This window comes from Fringilla coelebs (assembly GCF_963513975.1).
Source record: "Fringilla coelebs genome assembly, chromosome: 2".
NCBI classification, from domain to species: Eukaryota; Metazoa; Chordata; class Aves; order Passeriformes; family Fringillidae; genus Fringilla; species Fringilla coelebs.
Window position 1 is genome coordinate 10804975 of NC_140029.1, and position 16699 is coordinate 10821673.

The window sequence follows — 16699 nt, forward strand, 5'->3', positions numbered from 1 at the left end:
CTTATTAAAAAACTTCAAATAATAGTTGTGCTTCAATTTTCTGTTATCATGTATTTTGCTGGAGCTGTTATTACGGGCTCATTGCTTGAAATTTGGCATGTTTATGAATCTTAGGAAATAGAAATACATCTCTACCCTTCATGTTTGTGGGAGAAAATTTATGGCTTGTTGTGGCTTAAGCCTGACTGGTAACTAAGCACCATGCAGCTGCTTGTTCACTCCACACTCCTTCCTCCTCCCAGTGGAACAAGGAAGAGAATCAAAAGGAGAACTTTGTAGGCTGAGATAAAAATTTAATAATTGACAATAATATTAATGGTAATGATAATGATAGCGATAATGATAATAATGTAGATTTGAAAAAATAAAAAAAGCAAAAACCATACAGATAAACCCCAAGAAAAACAAGTGATGCACAATAAAGCTGCTCACTACCCACTAACAGATGCCAAACCCAATTCCCCTGGGCTGTGTGGCTGGGGTGGGGGAACTGTGTGGGGCCTAGTAGCAAACTGGGCTTAAAACAGAACAGATCTTTTTGGTGCCCAGTGTGGGGCTGATGTGCCAGGCCCTCAGATCCACACAGCCCAGTAATCCTGGTTATCCCTCTCCTCCATCTGAGTGGGCAGATCACAAGATTCCCCACTTCTTCCTTATTGAAGTGGACTAGGGCTTCCTTCCATAGAGTCAAAAATATAATAGCCCTTCCATTCTGCTGGGAAACTGTCCACTGGAAGTTGAGCAACAACTTTCCATAAGGAATCCCATTTGTGACTGCTTTTCCCTGCCATTCCCACAGCCATGCCTCTAGGGTTGAAGTTTGCTTTCAATCCCACTTCCCATATCCTCTCCATGGTCCCACTTAAACCTCAGCATTTGTTCTTAATCGCTGTCTCTTCCTTTCTTTTCCCCTCTTTCTCCGATTCTCCCCTTCCCATTTCCTTTCCCTTTGCTCAACTTTCCTTTCATGAAGAATTTGCCTCTGCTAATTTGTTCTAAAATATAAAGCTGCTAAGAGTTTTATGCTAATCAATTTTTTTTTGTGCTTCAACTCCTTGGAGAGCCAATGTTTATGAACAGATGTCTTTGTGCCTTCTCTGGGCAAGTTATTTTTTAATTATTTCATTATGTTCTCTGTATTTCTTTAATAATTACTGACTTGCATGTATCTCTGAATAGAGAGCTTTTTACACAACACCAGCTTTTTTGTGTAATACTTCCCACAATATTAGCTTCCTCCATAATGTATCTGATTAATAGGCTGATTAAATAATTTAATTTTTTGATAAAATTTATTTGTAAAATTTACATAGAGACAATGAGGTCTATTATAGAATCTTTGAAAAGAACACAGGAATGATAATGATAGTAGACAGCAGTGAGATAAGTAGGAAGAAGCTTGATGTTTTGGGATACCTAACTGTATTTAAACGGAAAAATTTGCATCTGCAGTTACACTTGTTTCTGTATATTTCTTTATCTGTTTTTGTGGTTTTTTAGGTAATGTTCTTTGGCAGTAAATTGTTTCAGTTCCTGTCTGAGTTTGGAACATGTCAGAGACATAATTTTAATCTTCTTAATACTGAAAGCTTTCTAGAATATATAAATGCAGTTGAGTTACTACATGGAATATTCTAAGTATGCTTCACTCCCTTACAACACCTGGGGGAAGACTTTACTGCAAATTCCACATTTTCCTCACATGTTACTTGTACAGTACCACATAGTTCTAAGACTACAGCTTATGTAGTTGACCATGGTTTGGTGTAAGGTAGTTTTGGTTTTTTTTCCATACCAGTGCAATTCGTGAATTAATTTCCTCAATCATTATTTAAGTTGGAGGGTTACTTTAATCCACAATAAAACAGGAATCATATCTTCCTATATGTGTAATGTTTTTTTTGGTAATTTTCTTTTAAAATATACTCAATGGACTTCCTTCAGGTCCCCTTGTGTAGTGTATAGATAAGCAGTTGCAGCCAACAGCTCTATCAGTTAACCAAAAAAGCTTGTGTTTTCATCTTTATTTCACTCAAAGACAGTAAATTAAAATTATATACAAAACTTCCACATGCTTAAATCCCTAGTCTTGCTAGTAATTCAGATTTTAACGAAGTCTTATCTTAGATTTAATTTTGTTCGACTTCTAGAAAGGAATTTCTGCTTCTGGTGAAAAGTCACCACGTTCTACACATCAAATATCTTTAGTACTTCCTGTGTCCTGTGCTCTCTTGTTTCCCACATCTCTCCCACCACTGTGGTATTGAAGAAAGGCAATTGAGTGAGAATCAACAATTCAGGTGGAAGTTTTCTGGGCATTCTTTAAATCAGTTTTGGATAAGTTTGTAATATAGGGTGAGTAAGAAATCAACATGTGTAACAAATGGTAGAGGAGAGTCTTCTGAACATTTCATTTCTCTTAGGAAAAGGGCAGTGGTTTTAGGTCACAACCTAAAAAAGTTTTGTAAAAATCTTATTTTCAGCAAGAATTTATAGCAAATGACTAGATATTTGTTTAGCAAGCCACACTTGTTTTTTCACTGTTTTCAAAAGTTCAAGTTGACAGACACTTTCCAATGACACAATAAATTTACCTGATGCAACTTTGAGCCCTTTGTATCTCACGGCTTACTGCAATGCTGATCCAGTTAAGACATTCAATCTGTTTGAGGAAGGAGACATAATTACCCCACTGCCAGAAAAACAGCCTTCCTCAGGTATGGAATGATATGTGTGGCAGTAGTGTAGGGTGCCTTAGTGTATTTTTGGTTGTGATTAATGGAAGGTATACTTCCAAGACCCTAAAAAATCAATGGAACTTTTGGTTTAAGGTTTACTTGTAATACGTTTGTAATTATTATGTCCTGCTGGGGATACTGCTTGGCTGTGTCTGTATTTTCTTTCTAAAAGCTTTACAAAAAAAAAAAAAAACAAAAAACAAAACAAACCACCCCAAAACAACATATTATTTGTTAAGTAGAATTTTTGACTGCCTAGATTGATTTCAACATAAATGTTATGAATACCTTAAATGCTGAAAAAAAGAAGGAAAGACAGAGACACAGGCAGTTATGAAGGCCAGTTCTGTTTTTCCTGTGTGATACAAACCAGTATAATTGTATTCTATTGTCAAAATGTCATTGTGCTCATATTCCCAGAGAAATCCAGCAGCATTATGGGCACAACTCTTTCATAGTGTTACAGAAGAGCCTATTGATCACTCCAACTTTCTAAAGAATGTGAAAAAGCTGCCTTAAAGTGCATAGATCTTCTGTTTCCCCTCTGCAAAAATGACTTTTGTTCTGCAAGATTTGGGAACAAAATAAAGTCTCTGATTTAGTTGCATGTTTTAATTTTAACTTTGTCCTACAGATTCAGGAATTCTGTACATGACTTGGCTCACATAATAGCACATGATTTTTTAGCCCATAATGTAAAACATTTTTATAAAACTATTTCACATACTAAATATGAGGCAGGAAATAGAGTTTCTGGGCATTATTACTTAAGCAGATAATTCAAGGTGTTGAGAAGTGCAGGTAAATCATATGTGTATCTGTTCAGTATTGGTTTTCAGATATTTAATAAAGTGGCATCATGTGTGTTTAATAAATAGAAATTAGCTTAGTTGGAATGGGTTGTGCACAGTGTGAAAACTGTCTAGAAAACTAGAAAACAAGGATTCCCACTCCTGCAGAAAATTTGTGGTGTTGTGGATTTGTTTGTTCCATGAAACAGAAACAAGGCCTTACCAAAAACTGAAGGTATTGAAAGGAACTTTTGCTTCAGAAGAGCAGTCAGAGAGAAAGGCCATGGCAAAATAGCTAAAACACTCAAGTCAGTGCTGTAGCCATAACTATGTATTGGTGATAAAAAAAAAAATTTGAACTGAATACTCTCCTTAATTCTGTCCTTTTCCAAAGGAATTAGTACTTCCTTACAAAAGATGTTTTTCATAAAATTCCCAGCTCTAATCAGGGTTGCAGTGAATACCTGAACGACATTGCTGACAGAAAGGCAAATGTTTTCTCTATAACACAGATTCCCTATTTCATGTTGCTCTGTGGTAAAAATGGAAGATGTGCAATGTAGGTCATCATGGCATCAATTCTAGAAAATTAGAATACAGTCACTTGCTCTCAAATCAATCAAAGCATCCATCAAACTTCACAAATTAGAAAAAAATATGGACATGTGAAACTATTTTGCATAGCACAAAATAATCACTACTTTTTATTGTGGATATCAATAGCTCTTAAACATACAAAAATATCTAAAAATTCATAGGTGCATATAAAACTTGTTCACTGACTAGACTATAAAAATATGTCTATATATTAATATTTCATGCTTTAGTCAAAACATCAGATCAGAAACTTGGTTTGAATATTAGAGTGATTTTTTTTGAACATTGTCATATGGGGAAAAATCACAAGTATTTCCTTTCATCTTTCACTGATGCTAAGTACAAAATATGAGTTGTCTGTCAGCCACTTAGAGAAATAAGGCCACAATCCAGTACAATTCCATGGCCTATGAACATAGATCTGTTTCTAAGACCCTGACTAGAATAAGTCTGGCTCATCTCTCTCTGTGTACTTCCAGTGTATTTTCTGACACATGGAGCTCCTACTAGGCACTTATATCACTTCCTGTGCATTTTTTTCTTTTCTTGTTTTTCTTTTATTTTAAATTATTTTTCCTATTATTTTCCTGATTTACAGCTTGATTGCCAAGTCTTCTTTGTTTTCTAGGTATATTTGTATTTAGTCCTGGCTTATTTGTTTGAAATAATGACATGTACTTGAAATAAAGTAACCATCACTGTCTCTTAAACAATAGAACCCTCTTTAAGACAGATATACATGTAAGAATCCTGTGAGCTTAAATGTATTTTCCTCTTTTACTTTGTGTCCTACATTCCATATATATTCTGACACCGGCTTTTTACAGCTTTCTGGTCTTTTTTTAATTATTATTTTTGGCATTTGAGCTAACCAGAGGGGTTGTTTCATTTCAGGTTGGAAGACGTCACATTGAAGACCTTTTTAATGATTTTCGAGATGGACGAAGACTTCTGGAGCTCCTGGAATGCCTTACAGGCCAAAAACTTGTATGTGCTTTGAAACACATTTACTGTATATTGGAGTCTTAATTTCGTGATAATTACAGTAGTTGATATTCACAAATTTCTTCTATTCATGAAGACCTGTGGAAACTATTTTTAGGGGTCTGAATAGGTTTCAGTTTCATTTGAAATTGAGGAAACATTGAGAGCTGTATTAGGCAATAACACTTTGCAAGGTCTATAATTGAAATGAAAATATTCTACTTTATTGGATGCACTTACTAAGTGTGGCACTGAGAAACAAGACAGGCAGGGTTCATTTAGATATCTGGATTTTAGCTGGAATAGATCTCAATGTGTAGAATTAGAATGGTTTTCTAATGTCATACATATGGTCCATCTTGTCTGATTATACTTGTCTGAAAAGAGAGAACTCCTAGCTCTTATTAACCTGGAAATTCTAAAGTGACACAGTCACACACATTTTTGTTCTCTTTTTTGTTTCTTCTCTTTTGTTCCTGATTGGAATTTTTAAGCACAGCATTTTCTCATAGGAAGGCTGGGAGATTGAGATTCAAAATCCAGAGATAATACACTTGTACATAAATATTACACAAACTGATGCTTATCTGTTTAGTTGCCATAGCAATGTTCTTAAATTGTGCCATGCAGAAGACAACTAATCATGATAAAAAGAAACTTGAATGAGCTCATTTTATATGCATTTTAATTATTCCTTCACTGAAAATTACTTTCTAACTGTGGATCCAGTTTGTTTCGCAATTGATTTTATTTCAAGTTGGTAGCTGCATAATCCCAGTGTATGCTAATATTCTATTCTAAGTTATGAAATAGAAAACTACAGGTGTAGTATAAGATTTGAGTTGCATATAGAGTACTCTACATTCTGATTATGGACAGTCAAGTTGGTTTACTTTCTTTGTAGGCAAAAGAAAAAGGCTCCACGAGAGTTCATGCTCTGAACAATGTCAACAAAGCAATCCACTTTTTGCAGAGAAATAATGTAAGTATTCAGCCAGACAGGCTCAGAATAGCCTGCAGGCAGCACACAAAATGCTTTTTAGGTGTTGAATCAAACACATTGGTTATAGTATAAAAGTACTGGAGTCAAAGCAGCTTTATCAATGTGAATTGGATACTTTCCCATTCAGCATCAGGGACAAATGTGTTTTAAGAAGTTTAAAATCTTCTTCCAGCGAATTTTGGCTAATAGATCTGTAATGGATGTTGTCTGAAGAGAGATCAACCTGCATGATTTTATTCTAATGAATGGTGTTTAAAATAAATTTTTGAAAGTTAAATACAAGAAGTCAAACATACTGATTACAAGATGCTGCCTATCAAAATATTTACTCACAGTCTCTGACAATTACGGACCCTGAAAACCCAAGGCTTTTCCTACAATATTTTTTATTAGGTTTCAAAGGCATCTGTCTCTCATGATTCAAAACACTAATCATATCAATATCACTTTCAATTCTACTTTGTAAAGATTGATTTTTCAAGCCAGTATCCTGTGAATCATTCTTGAGTAAATATTCTCATATTGTCTTCCTTATGCAAGCATTCTAATGGACCCATAATTTTAGCAGACATTTTGTCTGACCCACTAATTTTATCATAACTGTCCTTGAGAATAAATTAAAAAACCAAACTATGACACTTGCTTAAACTTCACAGTAAGAGGTGACATAACAAAGATAATGTATTATTTTCTGTAAATTATGTTGGATTTCTTGATAGCTGCAGGAGGTCACTAATGCTTGATTTCAAGCACTGAATAAAGTTATTGATTTTATAAATCTAAGGTAATCCACCTAAAGATTTGTACATAAATGAAAGTGACCCTACAAGATTGACATAAAGACCTCCAGCTTGATTTTTTTAGTGGTATTTAATGTAAATAAATAGAAGGAAAAGCCTTTAGTTGTTCAAACTCTGCAACATTTGACATTGTTGGGAAAAAAACATCAATACATTATTTCACACAATAAAAGAAGGTTTTGATTGCATAACTAGTTACAAGTAATCATAGAAAATACTTTTTAAGTACTCAGTACTCTTCCAACGTACCCACTGGTGTGCTCTTCACTCATTTTCCAGAAGAGAAATCTGGAAAGTCCCTTTCAAATCTGGGAAGAAAACAGAGAGTATTCCAATTTTAGAAGATAGAAGAAGAAACATTGCTTTAGAGAGTGAAGTGCTCATCCAGTGGCCATTACAGTCATGCAATGAAAACCTTGTAAACTATATAAAAATGGGTACAGTATATATAAAGATATACTGTATCTTGAAATGAAATTAAAAGACCTGGTTCTGAAATAGCTTCCTTAAGCTTCAATAATTTGACAAATGGTTTCTCTGGGACATCAAGAATGCAAAATCAATGGTTCTAAAGTGAATTAAAGCCAGTGACTAGTCCAGATTTTTCTGCTGATGTGTTCCATCTTTGCTCTGAGGTTCTGGGTGATAACACTGAACAATGCTGCTGCTTCCAGTCAATCCATTTCACAGGCTTTTGTTCCCATAGAAAAGTGAAAGTGTTGAGGGGGGAGCATGGGGGAATTGAGGGGTGGGGGGCTGCCCTGGTATAGGCTTAGACCTGTCTGTGGAAACTGGGCAACGTTCCTCTGCTTCAGTAAAACAGGGCTCTGTGTGTTCAGGCTTCCACTTCCAAAAAGGAATTTGGTCTGTAGAATATGCAGGCACTGCCCTAAAAAACCCTAATTGTAGGGTGTCACTTGCTGCAGGGGATTCCATCTTAAATTTGCCATGTAAAGTCTAAGTTCCGTTTGGGAAATGTTCCAAGACATTAATGGTTAGAATAGATAGCCAGTCTAGTGTGCTTTTAATACAAAATGTGGAATTCTTTAAGAGCTCTTTAAGAGTTTTAGAATGCTTGATAAAATATCTGATTTGAGGTTTGTATAAATGACCTATAAATAGATGCATTGAAAAAAAGAACCCAAAAATTAAAATAAAACGTCTTGTTTTGATGGTGAACACTTTATTCAATTTGCAGATGTAACTTCAAATAACTTCAGAACTGCACTAGAGACTGCAGAATGTAGTTTCTGAAGGAATGGGGCACTTTACAATAAAACAAATCAGTTCTGACCATGAAAAATTACATCTATGAAACAGCAAGGATGCCAATTTTAGAGTCATAATTCTATCCAAATGTGCAGGAAAGCTTATAATCTTCCATTTATAGCGCTGAGTTTGGCTTCCTTATTCAGATAATATAAAAAATGGGGGAGGGTAAAGGATCATTTCCCATGTGGAGGAAGGAAAATTCCATGGTGCTAAATAATGATGCATTATGAAATTGCAAATGGCAAAATAAAATTATGGAAAACAAAATTACTGGATGAACTGTTGTGGAAAAGACTTGCTTATATCACAATCACTGCTTTATCTGTATTCCAGAGCACTTCCTGTATATTTCTTAATATATTATGGAATTGAATTAAGGAAAATTAAGTTCTATTTTAATTTAAATATACAATGTCTTGGGTTTGTAGGTTCTTACAGTGTCTAAGTGGGTGTGTGTTAACATTCAGAAAATTATATTATGTAAGGTAGCCTAAAGCAGAGTACAGTAGTTTTTCTATCTGTGTGATTTGTAATTGTAGAAGCTTCATATAAAGGATACTTGAGTTATTATATTATTGCTTTTCATTTTATGTTTCACAACATGCTGTAATTGGAATAATAGGAACTCCAGATCACTGATGTTTTTTTCCAGAACATTAATTGTGCCATTTGTAAAATGTGAGTTGTATGTTTATGGAACCACAGAAACCAAATGGGGGATTTACCTTAGCCTAGCCCTTCATCTTCTTCCAACCTCCTATTCTTGTTATTAATCTTTTACAAATATTTTTTGTTTCTATAATAGGTTGATTTGGTAAATATTGGGAGCTCAGATATTGTGGATGGAAATCATAAGCTGACCCTTGGTTTGATCTGGAATATAATCCTCCACTGGCAGGTGAGTGGCACTGCTCGTTACTTCCTAAGAAATACCTTTTTTCCACTGATCTTTTCTCCATTGTTATCCAGCAACAACCTACAAAGTAAACATATACACTGCAATGTACTAAATCAGCAAATATTATGGCAGTCTGCTTATATATTATCAAGGATACTGACAATATTAAGAAGAAAAAATAGTTTTTACAAGATTAGCAGAAATTTTTTGACTGTAATATCACAGTCAGATATTGCAAGATGATATATATGAGTTATCCTAACAAAAATGGATAGACAAAGCCAATGTGGATTTCTTTTTAGTATCTTAGAAAGAGTGACTTCTCTATTTTAATGAAATAATAACATCACTTGCTTTTTGCTGCTGACCCATCCTGCTAAGAATTATTATTAGAACACTAAAAAGCTGCTAGACTGCCTATTTATTTAAGCAGATGTGGCTCATTTAGCTTCTTTTCTCTTTGGAGAAATATGAAATGGATCTCATAAAAACCAGCATGGTAGATGAGGACACTTAACTAAAAAAAAATTCTGAAGTGGCAGTAAAATCAAAATTCAAAAAGATCTATCATCTAGATGCTCTGAATCTATGTGTTTGTATGAATCTGGGCTAAGAGTCTGCCCATAGTGTTGACTATGTTCTCCAAGCAATAATCCACAAGTCTTTGATAGAATAAAAAGAAAATTGGTGGGAAACAAAGCTTAAAAGACTTTAAAACTGAAGCACTCTTATCAAAAATAAAATGTGTATCATTCATCTGAGTAGGGAACATTTTTATTCTCATTTTACAGTAGCACAATAGGACAATAGCAACAGAGAAAAGCTGCAGATTGTTAACTCACTTCTTCTTTTGTCTCCTGTTTCAACATTCCTGGATTAATTGCAAAAAATTGGTCTAAATTGCTTATTAAGAGCAGATGGAATATGATACCTAGCTATACAACTTTTACCAAAAAACCTTCAATCACTCTGTTTTAATTTGAATAAATTATGGACTGAGATGACTAATCATGTTCAAATTAATATTTTGTTTTCTTCATATTTTATCCTGAAGCAAAGTGTTAAAGGCATGCTTTAGTATTAGCTGTGCACTCACTAATTTTTTTTCAAACATTCACACTGTTCCTTTTAATGTGTACTTGCACAGACACACAGAAAACACAGGTTCTGGTGTAGCCTGATGACAGCAGCTGTGTCAAAACCAAAAACCTTTTGTTTGCAGTGCAAAAGTGATTCATTTCGAGCTTCATCTTGAGCCTGGTGATAACTGTGATGGCAGCTGTGATGATGCCCATGGCTTCAGCTTCAACCACCCATTGATGAAAGGTCCAAGGATTATATTTACACAGCAGTGATTAAAAATGTGACTTTGTTAGCATAGTCATAATTCAGTCCTAGTTTAGTCTATACTTAGAGTTCTGTGATACCCTAAAGATCTAGAAACAGAACAGCACATTTTTGAGCCCGTGCTAGTATAGGAGGTTATTCAAAAGCTAGTCTTTAACTGGAGCCCTCAGCAGCAAGCATGGAAAAATGCCCACCCCACATAGGGAGAATACAGTTTTATAAGTTTAGCAAATTAGCATACTTGACAAGCATTCTCAATTAGAAGAACAGGTAATGAGGTAATTTCCTCCCTTGGTTCCACCCTTTCCCAAAAGACCACACCCTTAGACACTACTATACTTTTTTTATGAGAAAGTGTCTCAAGATGCTGTTTTAACCCTGGTTCCCAGATTAGGACTGGGGCCTTTAGGAATGTATTTTGTTTTTCTGTCTAAGAGATTAGGTGAAAAGCTAGCTATAAATCTATGTAGTTACACAACGGTAGCCCGCAGAACTACAAATATTTGAGAATATATAGAAGCAAAAAGGCAAAAATTCAGTTTGGCATCCCTGTGTTCATTTTTTTCTAGTCATGAAGTACTGAAAGTGATTTGCACCTTCTGGACTTCTCTTTTTATATACATTTCTGTGAATAAGATTCTAATTTGTCTAGAATTTAGTTTTAGGTTTTTTTCTTAAGAGTAGCTAACACCTGATTGAAAACAAGAAGCCATTATTAAATAATAACCCTGTGTTATTGTTGCTAAATGTTGATTAATTAAAAAAAAAGGCAGATTTATTTTTTGGCTTTTCTCCTTAAAAAACCCAAAACACTCAGAGTTGTTAGTTTGCTGCCTATTTCCCTAAGAATTGGAAGAGTTCAAAGTAAATTTGCTTATTTACAGCTCTGTGGAGAAAGTCTGTTCTTTTCCAGATTTTCTCTCAAATTTCCAAGTTAATTTCATGATCTAGAATGTTTGTGATTGTTCTGCCTGAAAGAACTTATGGCGACACAGAGCTGTAAATTTCTTAAGAAATTCTTCTTCCTGTTGGTTTGCCTATCCCAGATTGTTCCTGGCAAGAAGCAGCTGGAAACACAATAAGCTGTTCATACAGAGTCAGGAGGGTGACCAAATTTATCTGTCACTTGTCTCAGCTTGGTAAAATACCAAGACTACTACATTTGTCTGTAGTCTGTTGACAGCCTAAAGACAAATAAATAGGAATACACAGCCTATTTGATTAAGTGCATGCTTGTGTCATTTGTGTTTGTTGGTCCAGTCCTGCTTTTGCAGACCTTGAGAAGAGTCACTTAGAGGAAATTCATCTGTCTACATCTAAAACAAAAAACAGCATGAAAAGACATGAGAATATTGCTTGTGTGAACACTTGTGTTGTTGTAGATGAACAGGCAAGAAGCTTTTCCAGTTTCATGTCCTGTAGCCAGGACGGCATAAGGGCATAACTGTACTTACATATGACAACATGATGATCTCACAAAAATTTTTTTCTCTTTTATTAAAATAGTTTAAGAAAAGAGATGGTAGAAGAAAGGTGCTTGAAAGGAAAAATGCCAGTACCTATTGTATTTGCAGGGTTCCCAGAGGAAGGAAGGAATGATGGATCGGACTCCATGTTCTTAGAAGTTTAATTTATTATTTTAAGATACTACATTATCTTAAAGAATACTATACTGAACTATACTAAAGAATACAGAAAGGTTATTTACAGAAGACTAAAAAGATAATAATGAAAACTCGTGACTCCTTACAGAGTCTCGACCCAGCTTGCCACTGATTGGCCAATGAGTCAGAACAATTCTCATGAAACCAATGAAACAGTCACCAGTTCAATAAACAATCTCCAAACACATTCCAAAGCAGCAAAACACAGGAGCAGCAAATGAGATAATATTGTTTTCTTTTTTCTCTGAGGCGTCTCAGCTTTCCAGGAGAAGAATCCTGGGTGAAGGGAATTTTCCAGAAAATATGACAGTGACAAGTAGCAATCCAAATGGATATCAGCAGTCCCATTGAGGAGAGGCAGCAGTAGAGGTGGTAGAGGCAGTGCATCTGTGCAGAGGAAATATCACGGCTTTCTGTATCCCCTGCGATGATTGTGTTCTTATCTAGCCTGGTTTTTCAGATAATTTTTTTAATTTTTCCTGAAATTGAACCATCGTTCTGAGTTGAACACCTGCTGCCAAAGCTCTTTATGGTACTGAATCCATCAGACTCTGTTTCCTTGAAGCTGCTGCCCTCTTTCTCCCATCCCTGTGATCCCAGATTCCCTGCAGCATTAACATTTAAGTAAAAAAAGAGGAAAACTATTAATTGTGAACTGTTATATTTAATGAATTCCTTAAAGAGTGGAAAAACATTCTATATGGCAGCGTGTAAATTGTTATGTTATGTTTTTAGGAGTGAACTTATTTTCATGTAAAGAATGAAAGAAAACCCCCAAAAAAAAGAAAAATTGGCCCAAGTCTTGATTTTCTCTGGGAAAAAAATCATAAAATAATAGATTTATACATAAGGAATATATTTCAGAGGGGAGCATTTAAACAGCCTGAGAGCCTCATTTGGAGACTTACTAAAAGTATCAGGGTATTGTGCAAGTCAGTATTTTAATATGAATTACCATTTTAATTTCAATTTTTGATTATAGGAATGAAATGCTTCTGTCAATCCACCTTGAATCGTTGAACAAAGAACATCCTTTACTTTGATATGTGTCTTGAATATCTATGAAAATGTCCTTAAAAGTGTTCTATCAAATGTACTTGGAAAGAGTTTAGTGGTTCTAGCTATAAAAATGTAATCTATGCAGTCAGAATACTTGAAATCTAGCAAGTCAAAAATGCTAAGTGATTCTGTCAGGGAGATGTAAGGTTCCTATTTTATTAAGAAAAATGAAAAAAAGTCTTTCTTTGAGAACAGTTTTCTTTTCAGATTATTTCTTCCCTCCCTCTTTTCTAGGGTCTGGCATACTGAAGCCATGTGCCAGTCTTGTAAAATGTTACGTGCCTGAGTTTTGGTTTTAGGTGAAGGAGACATAGTGTGAGCCAGAGATGATGCTCCTTGTCATCTTACACACACAGCAACACATGCCCAGTTCCCAGGACATGGCCCTACAGTGGGAAGATCAAAGGTCCCTTGGTGCTGTGAGCCAGGGCTGGTTGTGCTGCTTTTTGCCACTGTCTTCATGTGGTGACAAGAATAGCAGTGCTCTCATTCTGTCCACAGCTTTCCTTTTGGCAGCCTGGCATTTCTGAAGCCATCTCAGTGATATCTGTATTGTCCTTTCCCCCTCTTCTATCAAAATTTCATCTTTTCCTATTGCCATAGCATATGTCCATTCCTCAGGAAGAGCAAGTATATCTGTTCTCTGGAAGTCAGTTTCCTACACCTGAAATCTTTGTGTCCTGCCAGGATACACTGCATTAGAAAGGAGAGGTAAAAAAGAAATGAGGAGCAGAGGTCAACTCATCACCTGACAGCCTGAAGCAGAGGCACTTTGAAAGAGCTGCAGTATTTGAGCCTGGATGCTGGGGGAGTTTGTCTGAAAGCTCTTCAGGCTGACATGAACACATCTCTGTGTACCACTTCTCCAGCAGTACATCTTTACCAAGAAGCCTTCAAAAAAGCTTCCTTTCCACCAAAATATCAGGCAGCACTCTTGTGCTCAGGCGCTGATCCTGCTTCAGGACGCAGCCATCCCGCAGACAGGGTGGGGCTGTGCTGCAGGGTGTGTGGTGGTGCTGCCAAGGGGCCAGGTGAGGTGGTTTGGCAATGCCCCTCAGGACACTCAGGTGGGCAAGGTGGCTCCAGCTGTAGAAGTGGAGTTATCCACCAATTCTCACTGAAGAGGAAGCATTCAGGATGAGGTCAGACCCTTTTACTCTGTTATTTTAAATGTCTGACTTACCCTAGGAGGCAACAAAAAAATCATAAATTTAACAGTCTTCACTGTTGCAAAGAAATGCAGGAAAAGAAGAGCCAAACTTTATCTATTGTAAGCATATTTAATTCAACAGGGTGAGATTGAAACTGTTTTGAATTCATTTACAGAAAAGTAAAAGTAAATGCTGGGTTTGGACTTATTACCTGGCTTCTTCTGAATAATTGCCTTCCTGTTGGCCCATTTTTTTACTATTTTTTTCTCTGTTCATAGCCATAGCTCCATTCTCTTTGATATCAGCTCAAACACATAATCCATTCTGTGTTATGAACTCTTCTATTTCTAAGTATGGTGTTCCTGTGTTCATTCCCCTATCCTTTAATGCAAATATGTGTTGCATTGTTCAAAAGTTAGAGTTTTCTTATAATATCCAGAAAAATCTGCATTTTTAGATATAAGGATATGATAAAAAACAAAATGAACAATGAACAATGAAATCTTAGCTTGGACAAGTCTCCTTAACTTTAGTATTTTATATTCTTTCTTATTGTTTATGTTTGGTGCAGCAGATGCTAATTGCAAAAGTTTTCTTCTTTTTCAGCATCCAGATTATTGAAAAAAACAAGATTCTATATATTTATAGTAGTGAAGGTGCCTGGGAATACAGAGGCCAAATCTCATCTTCTTGCCACATTATGTAAATCAACTTTGGCATCTCTCAGAATTAAAGACGTTTAAAATGTCAAGAACTGCAAAACACCCACTCAGACATATGAAGCAAAAATAAAGAGTATATTTCCTAATTTTCTTACTCTTTATTTTCTGTCTCCTGAAGTAAAAATGGAGACAACTACAAAAACTTCTATTCTTATCTGACAGAATTGATATTTTTTTTCATTGGTGTGAATTAAAATCTAGGACTGAAGTCAGGAACATATCCCATGAAATGTAGAAGATAAATTTCTCCTTCCATCTTGGAAATGAATAACATATAATGTAAAGTTTAGACCTCAGTCTCAAAAGGAAAATTAGGGGCACTGATACACTTTGGTCAATATGCATCTGAGATGCAAACCCAAGTTGTTATTTCAGGAATTCATATCTTCACAAAATCAAATAATTGAATTAATTACTGTGAAACTAGTGAGCAATTTACTGTACTCAACAATAAAAGGTTATCTCTGTTTTTTTTTACAATGTCACGGTAATTAATTGTCATTGTTTTTGTTGACTGTTCTTTCAGATTACAGCTTCTGCATATAATCTTACAATTTTTACAGTTTCAAAGTGGTCCACACTTTATCATAAAGTAGATTCTGCCATGAATGTTTTTTTTTGACTGACTGATACTGGCAGCAGAGCAATTCAAGGGGAAAATGATAATGAAATGCAATATTCCCTAAGTGAATAAGCAGCAATAAGCAACTTTATAGTTAAATTATATCTTAGGGAATAATTTAAAAGAGCTGCTATTCTAAAAGATATATGGGGAAAGAAATGATTTAAAAGGTGCTGCTTTACAGGAAAATAATTCTTAATAGAAGTTTCATGTGCTCTTTTATTAGTAGAGAAATTGATAGGAAATAAAAAATCTACTGCATTATGTCAAACTCCAGGATAATATTTATAAAAGCCTTTAGGCTTTTTGTAAAAGAATAACTGTAGATTGGTAAACTCTCTCTAGTGAAAAAGGAATATTAACTTCATTAAAATAATAAAATTGAAACATATGCAATACTCTTTTAATGTATACAATGAAATTGACTTTTCATCCAAGTGCACGTATGGAAATATATTTTGCACCTTTAAGTCAAAACCATGATCTACTGTTTATGCTATTCATCATTTTATCAGCTTTTGCTGTAATGTATCATATTAACAAAGGATGTATTTCCAGATCAAAGAAAACCACAAGGAGAAATATTTAGTTTGAAAGAACTCTGTTACCACAAATGATGCTAAGAAATGTGCTTTCTCTGTCCCTGCTTCACCTGTGGCACAGGGATGAATGAATTCATGCATGTCAGAAGCTGTTGTCTTTAAGCATTCAGAATTGATTGCTGTCATTACATTGTGAAAACAAGTATGTTCTTTAATTACTTAGCAGTTTGTCTTTAGGGTTGAAATTTATTTAAGTGAAGGTTTTTCATTTCAAGAGAAGAAACAGTCAGCTTTTAATAAGTTCAATCACTTATCAAATTCTGTCTTTTATTGTAGGTCAAAGATGTAATGAAAAACATCATGGCTGGGCTGCAGCAGACTAACAGTGAGATGATTCTGCTGAGCTGGGTCCGTCAATCGACTCGCAATTACCCGCAGGTCAACGTTACCAATTTCACCACGAGCTGGGCTGATGGATTGGCTTTCAACGCACTCCTCCACAGCCACAG

General features: G+C 35.2%; 1 protein-coding gene across 5 annotated transcripts in view; it reads left to right on the forward strand.

The window, feature by feature from the left end:
* DMD (dystrophin) overlaps positions 1 to 16699 on the forward strand; it is a 972793-nt gene that overhangs the window by 184230 nt on the left and 771864 nt on the right. For all 5 annotated transcript variants that reach the window (XM_084201221.1, XM_084201219.1, XM_084201223.1 and 2 more), the window contains exons 3-6: positions 5021 to 5113; positions 6015 to 6092; positions 8991 to 9083; positions 16527 to 16699. In XM_084201221.1, the coding sequence (XP_084057347.1) occupies positions 5021 to 5113; positions 6015 to 6092; positions 8991 to 9083; positions 16527 to 16699 (437 nt within the window). The remainder of the gene's footprint in view (positions 1 to 5020; positions 5114 to 6014; positions 6093 to 8990; positions 9084 to 16526) is intronic.